Source organism: Lepidothrix coronata, unplaced genomic scaffold (genome assembly GCF_001604755.1).
Source record: "Lepidothrix coronata isolate B3197 unplaced genomic scaffold, Lepidothrix_coronata-1.0 Scaffold208, whole genome shotgun sequence".
NCBI classification, from domain to species: domain Eukaryota; kingdom Metazoa; phylum Chordata; class Aves; order Passeriformes; family Pipridae; genus Lepidothrix; species Lepidothrix coronata.
The window spans coordinates 748,318-761,676 of NW_016690388.1; the positions used below are offsets into that span (position 1 = coordinate 748,318).

The following is a 13,359-nucleotide window of genomic DNA, read 5'->3' on the forward strand; positions in this document are numbered from 1 at the left end:
GGGGACTGTTCTTTCTTGCTAAAGGTAAGGTTGAACCCAGCTGATTTCAGGCTACTCTGCAGCATATGGCTGTGAGCCCCTGCCTGCCCCAACTCCAGCGTGCTCCAGGGTGTCATGGGCAGCATCTGCTGGATGAGTTTGCCCCCACCAGAGGAGCTTCAGCCAAGAGAGCAGAAACTCAACTAGATTGTACCAACTGCCTAATCAGAGCAATCCTTGAGTCTGCTATAAATGAGATCAAACTATTCAAGCTGGATCCTAATCAGCAGTCAGTGCAATCACTGGGGAGCAGACACTGCCATCTGCATGCTCATTTCTTGGGCTTTGGAATTATTTAACATTTGATTTATGGTGGTGAGTTGCATCCTGGCAAATGTTCACTATATGAAATTCTCTGTTCCCTCACTCATTAAAAATCAGGGCTTGATCCATGTGAAAGCTTCCTGCTGAGTTCACTACTTTTTGGATCCGGCCTCTGGGTCTCAAGACTGGCAGATAATATTCCATTTCTGTCCAATTTTCTTTCTCAAATTTAGAATCTCAAGTGTTTTCCATCAACATTTTTATGTTTACTTTTGGGAGAATCTTCACAGTGGGTCAGGTTACTGTGATATAGAAAGGATGACCCACACTGACATATAAATTTTCCAAAGGATCTCAGCCTGAGGCAGACATCTGCCTCAGAGAATTTCAGCCCAGATGGTTGAAGCTTGGCAAAGATGTAAGGAACTGAAAATAGAGCTTTATAATGGAAAGTGGTGTAGAACCTCAATTATAAGAGGGTGCTACCAAGTACCACATACTATAAAGCTCCATGACAGAAAACATAAGGGAAGAATTGAGGGAGGATTCTTTCCATTATACTTCAGAATATATGATCTGTCTCTTCTTTTACTTGAAAGGCTATCAGAGTTAGCTCTTTTTTTTTTGCCTGATCCTCCTGAAATTACCATCACAACCAGGCAGCTCAAAACCAGCCTTTTGTTCTCATCTGTATTAAACAAAGTTTGTTTGAGAAGCATACAACTGTCTCAGATAGTCAAAGAGTCAGGGCTGAGATCCTTTCTGCATTGAGAAGTCAGCTAGCAAACTAGAAAAGCCATGTGGCTGAGATCTAAGCAGTTAAATCATCATTACTTGGTTTTCAGATTAAAAGCCCATCTGATGTTTCAGTACAGGAACACATGGACGATTTCAGTTCTACAACACTTTAAATCCCCAGCAAAACACAAAGATTCACTTAGTCATAATATATGAAAACCACAATTTCACTCATATTAATTCTGAAATTTTTGAGTTCCCATTTTTGCTTTCACCTCATCTCAGTCAATTCACTCCTGATGAGCAGGATGTGAAGACATGAGCTGGAAACTTGTTTAAAGCCATGTAATAAATTTGCTACAATTTACACCTACATAAGTCCTGGGTAACTTCACTGGCATAAAAGGAAACACAATTTGGCTTGAAGCATCAGGGCTTTTATTTTTTTGTTTGTTTGCTTTGTTTGTTTGTTTTGTTTTGTTTTAATTTGGTAACAGATTGAAAATAAAAATCCAGTGACGTCATGCTTATGGTGCAGAATCAATGTGTTTATGCTGTACTGCTCCAGAGTAAATGAGATAAGGCTTTGACCTAAGCAGCTAAGAAAATGCACACAACACCCATTTGCAAAAAGCCTTCTGAAAAACTTTATATTATGGAACGACTCAATCTTTAGAAATCTGGGGCAAACAGTGCACAAACTCCTTAGTGCCAAAACATGTTTTTGTTAACAAATGTGTTTATTTCAGACACATTCATGAAATCTTATAGATGTAGCATGCTCTTTTTACAACTGTCTCATCATGCACCAATATTCACCTTTTGTTTGTTTGTTTGGGGTTTTCGTTTTGTTTATGGTTTGTTTGTTGTTTTTTAATGCATTTCAGTGATCCCCATCATCCCACCCACAAACTGGGCGCTTATAATGGAAATTCTGACCAGGCCTTCACTATGGTGGTGCTTGCAGGCACTGTCATGATAAATAATTTACTGTTTAATGGCTCTTGATGTAATCACAGCAAGAATGAGATTCACTACCATCCATCTCTCCATTGTTACCCAGGAGGAACAAGATGGTAAGGAAATACCACTCTTCTCTGAGCCCATCTTTTTAGCTCCCAACTCTAAAATGAGTGTTTAAATTGGTAAAGAGAGAGTTTACCACCACAATCCAACCTCTACATTTGTTTATGTTGGACAACACTTTTGTACTGGCTTGCATTACTCAGATGGATAAAACTCAGAAGGGTTCTGTTTTACTGCCCTGCTTTCTCTTAGTGTTTTTGCATTTTTTAAATGCTACCAAATGGCTGCTTTTGGCTCACAGCATTATCACATGTTGTCTATAAGTATGGAAACAGTTATGGTAATATGGACGTAAATCATAACTGCAAATACCACATAAAGAAGACTGCCATATAATTATAAAAATACCTAATAGATTTCTTTTTCAAAGACAACACAGCTGTCCTTTCTAACCTTTCATTTGCAGATTCTTTTCTCTCCTGTTTTTATTTATAGGTTGCCATGCAGTATGACACAGCACACCATGATTTTTGTTTCTAATTTTGAAAAGAAAAGGAAAAGAAAGAATACTCATTTCATCATAAAGAAGCATTAGTTTACAATTTTGAAAAGAAACTAACTCCAGCTCTAGAACATTGTCTTGGAACCAATCTCCCTCTTAATACATTTCAAAAGAATCTGTCAATGGCTACATACCACAATATAAAATTAAACCCTGCCATCAAACTAAAGAAGGGGTCGGCCAAGTGGCACACATCACGTGTTGGGAAAGAAGCCTCATTCTTTCTCTAAACATTTCAGTGTTTTTGTGAAAAGAACCACACTAAGTTATTATGCTGACCACAACAAAATAAGATTTTCATACCCTACTCATGGAAAAACAGGTTGAAAAGTGTTACGGGTAAACTTACACTATGCAACATTCTATGTCACTGAAAGGAGTAAAGGCTTACACAGCACTGATGTTGCCAAAAAGGCGTTTACATATTGCCTGAAAACTGTCACCATGCATTTTACCCCTTTCCAGTCAGCTTTGCAGTGCTTGAAGGCAAAGTAAATTTCAACTCTGCTTTATGCTGGACCCGCACGGTGCCTCATCCTACACAGACTTGTTCTACCTCTCCCCTGTTCCCTCAAAGTTACATAAGGAGCTGGATGGTCACAAAACAGAGGCTGCAGGCAATATTGCTCATGCCACATGAATGGAAGGCTGCTATCTTTGAATCTTTGCCTCAAAGCCTCTACCTATCACTAAGCAACTGCTTCAGAGATCTGCGCCTATGCCTTTCTGTACAGAAAACCCCACATTTTAACTGAAATAACAGCAAGCCTCTGGAGGGAATGAAGTTCATCTTAACCATCAGAAATGTGCAACTTTCTCTCCCTCAGTTTACAAAAAGAGTAATTATCACTTTACGTTTAAAAACGCATGGCTCTGAATGGGTATAGTACGTTCTGACTCCCTTTCAGAGAAACAACTAAAACAAATGAACTGCAAAATGCTGGTGGGAAGGATCAGTCTGGACCAGAGGTGTAGTATTCACTTATTGATACAGTTTATTAAAGCAGATGAAATGCTCAGATCCACACTGCATTTTTATCAGTCTACACTAACTGGCCTTTGTCCAAAAATGTATCATTTTATCAGATGTGTCACTCTGTTGGGAGGCTGCCATGACTATACTGGGTGACTGAATGTTAAAATAATTTCTCCAGGGGGAAGAGGCTGATCCCAAAGGTTTCCTAGTTCCAAGGGGGAGATCATTTTTCACCACCAGCTGGAGCCTGATGTCAGACATGCCCTTGCTTCATTTATTCTCCTCAGAGGTTGAAACTCAGCTCGTCCTTCTTGACTCCAATATTGTTTCACATTTGGGCACATAGCAGCTACTACACAGTGAACTATTAGAACAGGACAGCCCATGAAACATGGGAAAATAGTTTAGGGGAAGCAGTTTGACAGCAGGGTGCAGTAGTTTCTATTGTCCCCTTAGAACAGAGATAGGTAGGAACCTTCACTTTGTATTCATTAAGTAAACACAGCATTTTAGCCTAGTGTGCCAAAGAGATGCAAATACAAAAAAACCACCCCAAACAAACCAAAACCTATGCCACCAAAATCCCCCCAAAAACAACACAACAAATGTGCTTTTTCTGCACCATGTCTATTTTCCTGGCAGGACTATGAGAATGAAGGCCTGAACCCCTGAAAGAAGGTTAATGTGTACTGAAAAAACAAATAACCTGGATTACCTTGGAGTCTGGCATTTTATTTTACATTTGTAGTTTGGTCTGAGAACAAACAGGAAGCTGCAATGATTGACTCATCTTATGAAAACATCTCAACAGATTTTTATTCCTTTCTATGCATTTTTTGCAGAACAATAAGCAGAGAGAGAGAGAATTCACCAGTTTCCATATAATACTTAAAGAACTAAGTTGAACTCTTCAAACAAAATAGCAGCTAGGTCTTGCCCACACTAATGGTTTGAGCTTGCACTATATTTAGATCATGTCTAAATGAAGTTGAGGTGGCTACACCACTGGTTTGTTTTTTTTTTTTAATTTGCATGACTGTTGTTCTGAAAATATTGCTGTGAGTCCACGCTACAGACTTGTTACCACAAGCTTTCCATAGATATTTAACATGAGAAGGTGAAACCATGTGGCTTCATCATCTCTAAACATTTACATCAAGGCAGTATTGATGAAAATGATAACTCTTCGAATCAGCTAGAGTTCAGTTTTCTGGCAGGTTTAAGCTGTAAAGGCAGAACACAAGCAGGTCTATGCAACAGAGATCAGTCACTGCAGCACTCATGGCATACACTAGAATCTCCTGTAACATTCCTCTTCTTATACCAAGATCCCTCTGAAGTACTCCAAGTAAGGCTTTGAAATAAGGTTTACCAAATCCACAGCAGATTGTGCTAAAGCTGGACCAGTGCCAGACACACTAAAAACTTTCTCACCTCTCTTCTTCATAAATATGGAGCAGTCAGGAGACCATGAAAAACTGCTTCCAGAGGTATTTACAATACTAGCAGTATTTCTCACTCAAAGCACTCTAACTGATACCATAGATACTTTTATTGCTAAATTTTCAAATTTGTATTGTGGGTTTCTCTTAATATGCATATTCAAGAAATCTGAACGAACTAGTGGTGTGAATTTACAGGATATACAGAGGCTAGAGAGCAATTTATCTCTTTTGAAGTGAATTAAGGCAATCTGAATGAAAACCATTTTCACTTTAAACGACTCTGTCCACACAAGGGACCAATCCACTTCAAAAGTTAACTCAGATGACTTGTCCTTATCTGTGAAGCTGATTCTCTGGCACTGTCCAAGAAGGCTAAAAATTAAAGAAAATATGTTCTTTGACACGCAGTGTTACATATTTCCAATGTTGTCCTAGCAAAGATCATTAAAAATTAGGCAAGGGATTGTATTAATTTAATTTCAATTTCTGCTTTTTGGCAAGATGCACAGTTCTTAAGAATTAGGAGAATTTTCCTTCCTCGTTCCTTCTCAGCTCACTTCCCCAGAAAGAAGTGAAAGGAAAATTTGCATGAGAAATTTGAGTGAGACAAGGATACAAATAAGCAGTGGATAGGGTAAATTCAAATGGACTTTTGTCTCAGCTGCTACATCATACCACACACCAAAGCTACTGTGTTGCTACTGTCCACAGAAATCACCCTGTTCTAGGGGTAGGTAGCTTTTAGAGGTAGGTAAGAGAGCTGACCAAAACACTATTAGAGAAATAGAGCCTTAATTTTAAGCAAACTTCTTTTTTTGTTATCACTTGAGTAGGAAAAGCTTTTGAGGAAGTTTATATTAGGTCTAAAACAATAGAGCCTCACTGAGCTTTGGCCTCCAGGCATACTTCTAAGCAACTCTAATTAATGAGAAAGATGAACATATTCTTGGAGAGAAGACAGTGAGGGAGGGGCAGAATTGATGCAAAGATAATTGCACAGGGAAAAAAATGCAGTAAACATTAAAGAATCTCAAGATCCTTAACTGAGATATCAACTGCTGCTATTTACAAAGAACCTGATATTGGCCTTTCTGTTTAAGTCACTAATACTTGCCTGGCAAATACCTTGTTAGTTCACAGTACTTATATACAAAATGTGTGATTTGGCTTCAATATGAAAGCAGTTCCTTTTATACTCGAGAACCAAATCTGTATGGCAGGTAAATGGTTAACGCTGAACAACATGCACATGATACTTCATCAACTCCCTTACAAAAATTATATTATTCTTTATTATGGTGCCCTGTAATTCTAAAGTAAATCATGCCAAGATACTATCTTGCATGTCTGTAGATCAGATATCATGACTCAGGAAAAAAAAAAGCAAGCTTTCATGCACTTACCTTATCCTCTAGCCGGATCAGTCTGGCTCCTATACTATAGTATCCTTTGTCTACCCCTTTTTCTAAATAAAGAACAATAAAAATGGGACATCCATTAGGTGGAGAATAAATTCAGACTAAGAATTATATCTATGATATTTAAAGCAAAACAAGAAGCTGGTAATAGTAGGGTAGCATAAAAAACATGAACACAACAAGAAAGAATTTCTGATGGTGAATGGAAGTGAAAGAGAGTGGTTGAAGGGAATTAGTTTGTCTAACTGGCAAGATTAGGTTAGTCTAAAGGGCAACTTGGACACTGATAGAGGTAGTCTATGATCATGAATGATTAGAGATAGTGCCTGTGGTAACTTGTTTCCTTGTTTAATTATGTCAGCTAATTGCATGTAGTTAGATGGAATAGGCCTAGTACTGGACACACCTCCTGTTTTGGATATCATTGGCATGAGCAAGGTACACTTGCTATACATAAAGAAACCAGAATAGTTTTCAACTGAGGTTGCAGCTGTAGAAGACAGCACTATCCAGGGGTTCTATCTTTCTGTCTGTCTGTTTATCTATCTATCTATCTATCTATCTATCTATCTATCTATCTATCTATCTATCTATCTATCTATCCATCTATCTACCTATCTATCTATCTATCCATCTCCTCTTTGCAAATGAGTGACACTGGGAAAAGCCCTTGCATCTCTGACCTAATTTTCCCTCCTGCTCCTTATGAGACCTGACTATTAAAGCCAAGTTATGCATTTTGTTTCACTCTTGTGCTGCAAATGGTGGGACTGGGAGCCAAGATTAAAAACTGTGTAAAGTGGGGTCTATCCTTTCTGTTCTCATGGCCTACTGCAAAGGAATGCCATAGTTTGGGGGTGTTATTTCACAAGGAACGAAACACAAACCCACATATATCCTGAGTTGGGAGAAAATATTCACAAGAAAAAACCAATGCCCCAATACTAAAGTAACTTAGCCTATGTCAATGGAATTTGGATACATTTTTCTCTACTAAACTATACCTCCAGTAACGGCTAGGAGTAACTGATAGTTTCATAAATTACTTCATTTTTATGAGTCATTGAGCTTTGGCTTTTAAAGCTATTTAATTCAATTTTGTTCAGGGCGTGAGCACAATGTGAAGGGCTTGCTGGAAGACAGGCTGAGATACAAATTTACAGTGCCTCAGTGCCCACCATAACTGCCTGTATGTGTGCTCACTCTGCATAGAACTCACATTCTGGCATTTCTCAGTGAATGGTACTTGCTTTACCATTGCCATTAGCAGTGCATATGTTTGCTGGTGTGACATGTTTAGTGATGTATTTGCACGAAAGTTCACTTCAAGGTAACTTGTATTCTATGCACCCCAAACTTAGGGGAAATCTTTAGCAAAAAGCAATGCTGGCAAGAGTACTTTTTGTGCTTTCCTTCTCCTCTACAGACCACCTAAAATATTTAAAAGGTCATGGACCCTTGGCAGCTCTGTGCAAGATTAGAAAAGAGAAGTGTTTCATCAGAGAACCTGTAGGAACAAACACAATAAAGAGAGAAAATTCAAAGATTTTTCAAGGACACTGTGAGGGGACAGACAATAAATGACACAACTTGGCTTATACATGTGTGCTATTCATCATTCACAACCTCAGAAATCTCTTAAAATATAAGTGGCTGAGGCTCAAGTTTATCTGTATTCATCTCTGCCTAAAATGAAATAATTGATTCAGTAGTCTACTTTCTAGTTAGTAAATCCATAGACAAATCTTCCAAAGTAGATATCAGAAAAAAACATGCCTTCAAGGATTTCTAAATTGGGATGCGATTTGAACAGTAGTGGGTAGGTAGTGTTTTTGTTTGGGTCTAAGCCCAAAAAGTCCCCCAAACATGAAGAAATATTTCAAAAAGCATGGTGGTTTTTTTTTTTTATATAATAATAAAATAAAATAATAATTTCCTCACCAGCACTAATTACATCCATCAGATAATCCCTAAGACATCACAAACCAAGCAAATCAAGTTAATAATGTTTCCTATTTTAGTTATTCTCAAATGTTGTGTAGAACAGAAAACAAGAAAATAGGAAGCAGATAAGCAGTTAGAAGCTGTTTTGTGGCATGTGGCACTCCCATCAGATGAAGTGAAAAGAATGATACACATGCACGTAGCTGTATCTCGTCCACCCCTTTCCCAACTTCTTATTAGCCTCCACACAAAACAGCATTCAGCTCTAATTTACAAGCATTTTCTTCTAATAAGGACCATCCTTTAAAGTAAGTGTGTTGTGTGCACAATGTGCTCAACGTTGTTGTTGGAAGGGTGAGCAGAAGTTCAGATAACGTTGCTCCAGTACATTTGATTTCTATCTCATGTTTATGTTTTCTCTCTTGAGTCTTTTCAAGATATATAATTTTCAAGATATATAATTTTAGACTTCCTATATTAGATTATTTGCTTTTACACAGTTGAAAAAATTGCAGGGCTAACTATAAATCTGAAATATCCCAATTTCTACAGTCTTTGCTTGGCAAACGAAAATAACTTTCTTTTAGTATTGACTTTTTTTTTGTTCTTCTTGTTGGGCTTCAGAAAACAGATAGATCAGCTAAGCAATCCAGTAATACATATGGGAAAGGCACAAAACACAAGACTACATTTGCATGATCTTAATGGAAGGAAGCACAATTATTTACAACTGGATGAAAATACATATGGGCAAGTTTTAGCTCAGAAATAAAAAAGAAATATCTTCCAACAAGCTCATGTAACATAGTTGGTATGATACTAACCCATCATTTTATATACTTAGTTTTGAATCAGAGAAAACACAGGTATATAAGCACTAGGCTTTATAGTTCGGGAGACTGAATACTTGTTGGAATCTAGTCCATTTCTCATCTTTATTAACATAGAAATTTCTTCCCTGAAAGCCTTTGCCTTCCTGAATACACATGCTATTCTACTTTCAAAACAACACAAACCTGTATTCATTTTCTAATATTTTCATAAATCTGGCCCATCTCCTTTCCTAGTGAAGAACAAGAGAAGCCTCTTGTAAAAAAAAAAGAAAAAGTTAAAAATTTTAGGTATGCTCCATGGCAGTTCAGCAGGTGGGGACTCTTTCCCCAGATGGAACCATGTGATATAAATAACATGTAATGATATAAGTAGGAGGAAGAAAGCAAATAAAATGAGGGACTGCACCATATTCTTAATTTTTAACACAATTAGTGTCCTCCATCTCATCAGACTATACAAAAAAAATCCCAACCAACTTTAAATAAAACAAATTTTTTTCCTTTGGTTAGAAAAAATAATTACAGGGAGCATTAGGACAATGGATGAATTGCAGACAGATGGTCTGAAAATTATTAAAGCTGGAAATGACTGCTTGGACAGAATAAGAGTCCTTCCTTGATTTTTACTTTCACGGTGTACACAGATAGAAGGGAGCTAACTGAAAAATATTACAATTTATTTGAAAACAGTTGATTTCTTTTAAGCAGAAAATGAGGAATATGAGCATTGTGACACCAAGGATATTCCAGACTGCTAAAGATAAGTCAAAACCTTGTAAATTCTATTTTAGAAAGCAGAACAGCCAAAGAGACACCATGACTTCTTTTGGCTAACAATGCAAATACAGCTTTCTGGATCTGGGTTTGTTCCAGTTCTGCAAAAGTTCCACGCAGGGATAACTGTGATGAGCTTATGGCAAGTTCCAGATTCTTAGGTTTGTAAACTGAGAGTGCTTCTGAAAATGGAAGTCAGGACTGTTCTTTTAAGCCACAGATCCATAAAAAAGCAAATAACAAAGTTGCCTTAGGCATCATGACTTTTGGTTTGAGTCTCTTTTCTTGTCAGCCAGAGCCTTTCAGAACTGATCAGCAGAAGAAATTGAAAAAAGGTAAAACATAGTCCTGGATCAGGCACTTGTGTTTTCCTTTGGACAGCCTAAAAAGTAAACTACTGAACACAGAAACTACTGCAATACGGAAACTTTGCCATAGAGTTAACTGTTCCATGATGAAGGTTAAGCACTGGGAGTAGAAATTTCTAGCTTTTTCAAGTAGCAAAAATCTAGCTGCAGCGAGTACTTTGCCTGGTTAAAGACATGCAATCACCTCTCAACAAATAAGACAGCCCTTAACAAAAAGGTCTGTCAGTCTACCTGCTCCACTTATCCAGCCTCTGAGATGACACAATTTGCTTAAGTGACTCACAAGGAACAATAAAATCAACTTATTAGAGACAAGCTTTGTTCACTGCATTTGTTAAAGAACTATATCACACTTCTGCCCTTCCTCCCGAAGATGCTGATGGCAGGATTTAGACACACTATCATTACACTATGTATAAAACAATTAATACACCAATTTAAAAATTAAATGCAAGCTTCTTTTTTAAGTCTTTATTAAGAATGCAGTTCAAGGCTGTTCAGAGGACCTAAATGTGCAGTAAATTAGCTGCAAATTCCAAACCCTCAGAATAGGATATAAGTGATATTTCTGCTGGCTCTTTGTATTGAGGTAGATCAACTCCAGCAATGAAATGAACTTCCAGAAACAAGATTGTGAACACCTGACAGCTACAGCAAATATCCTATGTGGTTTCTGGTTTTGACCAAGTTCCCATTGATTTTGTCTCCAGGAGGAGTGGAATAAATCAGTTCTTGCAGAAATATGAGTATCTCTTATTTCAAATATTAATTGACTCAAAAAGATAAAAATTAAACTAAGCATATTTATTATGTTTTAAAAGATACTATGACCCAATTTCTTCTTAACAGATGGGAAGGAAAAACTATCAGAAAGCTTAGGTGGCATTTCATGGGAAAAAAAGCAAACAATGGAACTGTCAAAATTTTACAAGGAAGCTCTTTCCTCCAGGGATTCCCACCAGTGTTATGCAGACCCAAGAGGTTCAGATGAACTGCAGATAAATATCAGCTTTTTGTGTACTTTTCTGAATCCAAAGAATGGACCTTTTGTTTTACCTTGGCATTATTCTTCACCTTTGCCCCTGAAAAGCTATAGTAAGTCTCAAAAATTGCAATCAGAAGCAGTTAACTCCATTATGTGTAGTGAAGGTCAAGTATTATGCTCTTTTTATTTGTATCATTATATAAGTGTCTACTTTGTTAATTCAATAATTTTATTAATATGTGCTTTGCCTCTATATCAACACTTTCAAATTATTAACATGTATATTATCACAAGAATGTGTGTCATCTTACAAAATTGTGTCACCTGGGAACACTGGGACAGGCTTTCCATGAAAATAAGACACAGTCTTCTGGGTATGCCCATAACAATGGGATTCAGGTCTTCGGAAAATTTTTCCATTATCTTAACGTTTTTTAAATCCACTCCTGATAGTAGGAGTTTCAAAGAAAACTACTAGGTACCAGGAGCAAAACAAGCAAAAAGGTAGAATTTCTCACCATACATGTATGTAAAACTTAAATCATTTTTTTGTAATCATTTTGTAAAAATTCTTTTTACAAAATATCTCATGTTAAACGTTTATAGGGGTCTCTAGGAAAGTGTGTTGAGAACACACTATTTTGTACTACTGTATGCACTGAAACCATGTCAGGAAGTCTCTGATCTGCAAATGGCTGAAAGCTTACAGGAAGCTTAGAGGCTTATGCATAGCTTTTTTTTACACATTTCCCAAAGAACCTTGCTTTTGGCTCCATCAGAGTCAGGACTGGTCTGACCCAGCATGGCTTTTATTCTGTTCTTGTATCCTTATCTTGTTTTAACACAGCTTTTAGTGCTTTTTATCTTTGAGAAACTAACTTGAAAAATAACAATAATTGCTTCCAGTGAATTCAGATTCTGGATCTTTTATGACATCATTCACTTTTGAAAGGTAATAATACTATAGACACACTGCAATTACTTTATATTATCAAAGTTGACAACAGGGTTTCAACAACAGCCTGATCCAAAACCCACTGAGGTCACTGGAAAGACTCCCATTTATTTCAACAGGCTTGGAATCAGACCTTAAGATTCTTTGAATGGGAGTATAATAAAACAGGGGGAAAAAAAAGAGCTCAAAAGGAAAATTCTTCTCATGTTTTTCTCCTTGGCAGTTTAATTTTGTTTGCATTGTCATTTCTCTTTTGCTTGCCATCAATACAAAAATAACATAGTCTGGCGGAAACACCCATAATTGTTACAAATGAGGTTTTTAGCAATGCCTGGAAAAGTGTAAGTATCATATTGAAAATACATCTTCAGTGTAGAATTAGCCATGAATTCTGAGGAAAACTCAGAAAGAACTCCTTTGCCAGAGGAGAAGGGCAATGCAAGAGGTCTGTTTTCACCCCAAACAGACAAATACTGTAACCACTCATCACTGTTCGTCACTTGGATAATACTGGCAGTAAGGGCAGGTTGGATAACACTGGGAGTAATTGTAACTCCAGATTTAGTTCTGCAGACCATTTATCTGGAACCACTTATCTTATTTTTGGATTTGTGGAGGCTCTAGATAAAATAACTACTACATCAATTAACTTTTGGTTTTGGTCTTGCAAACCCATAACTGAACAGCTTTTGCATCCCTTACAACCATTTTACCTTTCCCAGTCAGCATTTATTCAGTCCATTTAAGGCATGCTGTGGAGGCAGACATCATTCGTAGCAGGGCCACCATGCTTGTGCATCTAAAAGAGCTGTCTCAAAGGAGCTATTCAACAGTAATGCTGCAAGAAAAGACTTAACAAGGGAAAGTAGTTGTATGAACACGGATGCCATAATCTCCTCCAGAGCACAGATTATGGTTTTCCCAAATAACTCAGAAGTCTTGTGATACTTCCCACAGTAAGGCTTCCCATCATGAATTCTGAAGATGAGCCTAGCTCAACATTTTTCTCATAGTAAATCAAAGGAAGAGTTT

General features: G+C 37.3%; 1 protein-coding gene across 1 annotated transcript in view; it reads right to left on the minus strand.

The window, feature by feature from the left end:
* The window catches only part of LOC108506150 (potassium voltage-gated channel subfamily KQT member 1-like), a 474,960-nt gene that overhangs the window by 193,873 nt on the left and 267,728 nt on the right, over positions 1-13,359 (minus strand). The window contains exon 15 of the mRNA XM_017832838.1: positions 6,454-6,515. Coding sequence (XP_017688327.1) covers positions 6,454-6,515 — 62 coding nt within the window. The remainder of the gene's footprint in view (positions 1-6,453; positions 6,516-13,359) is intronic.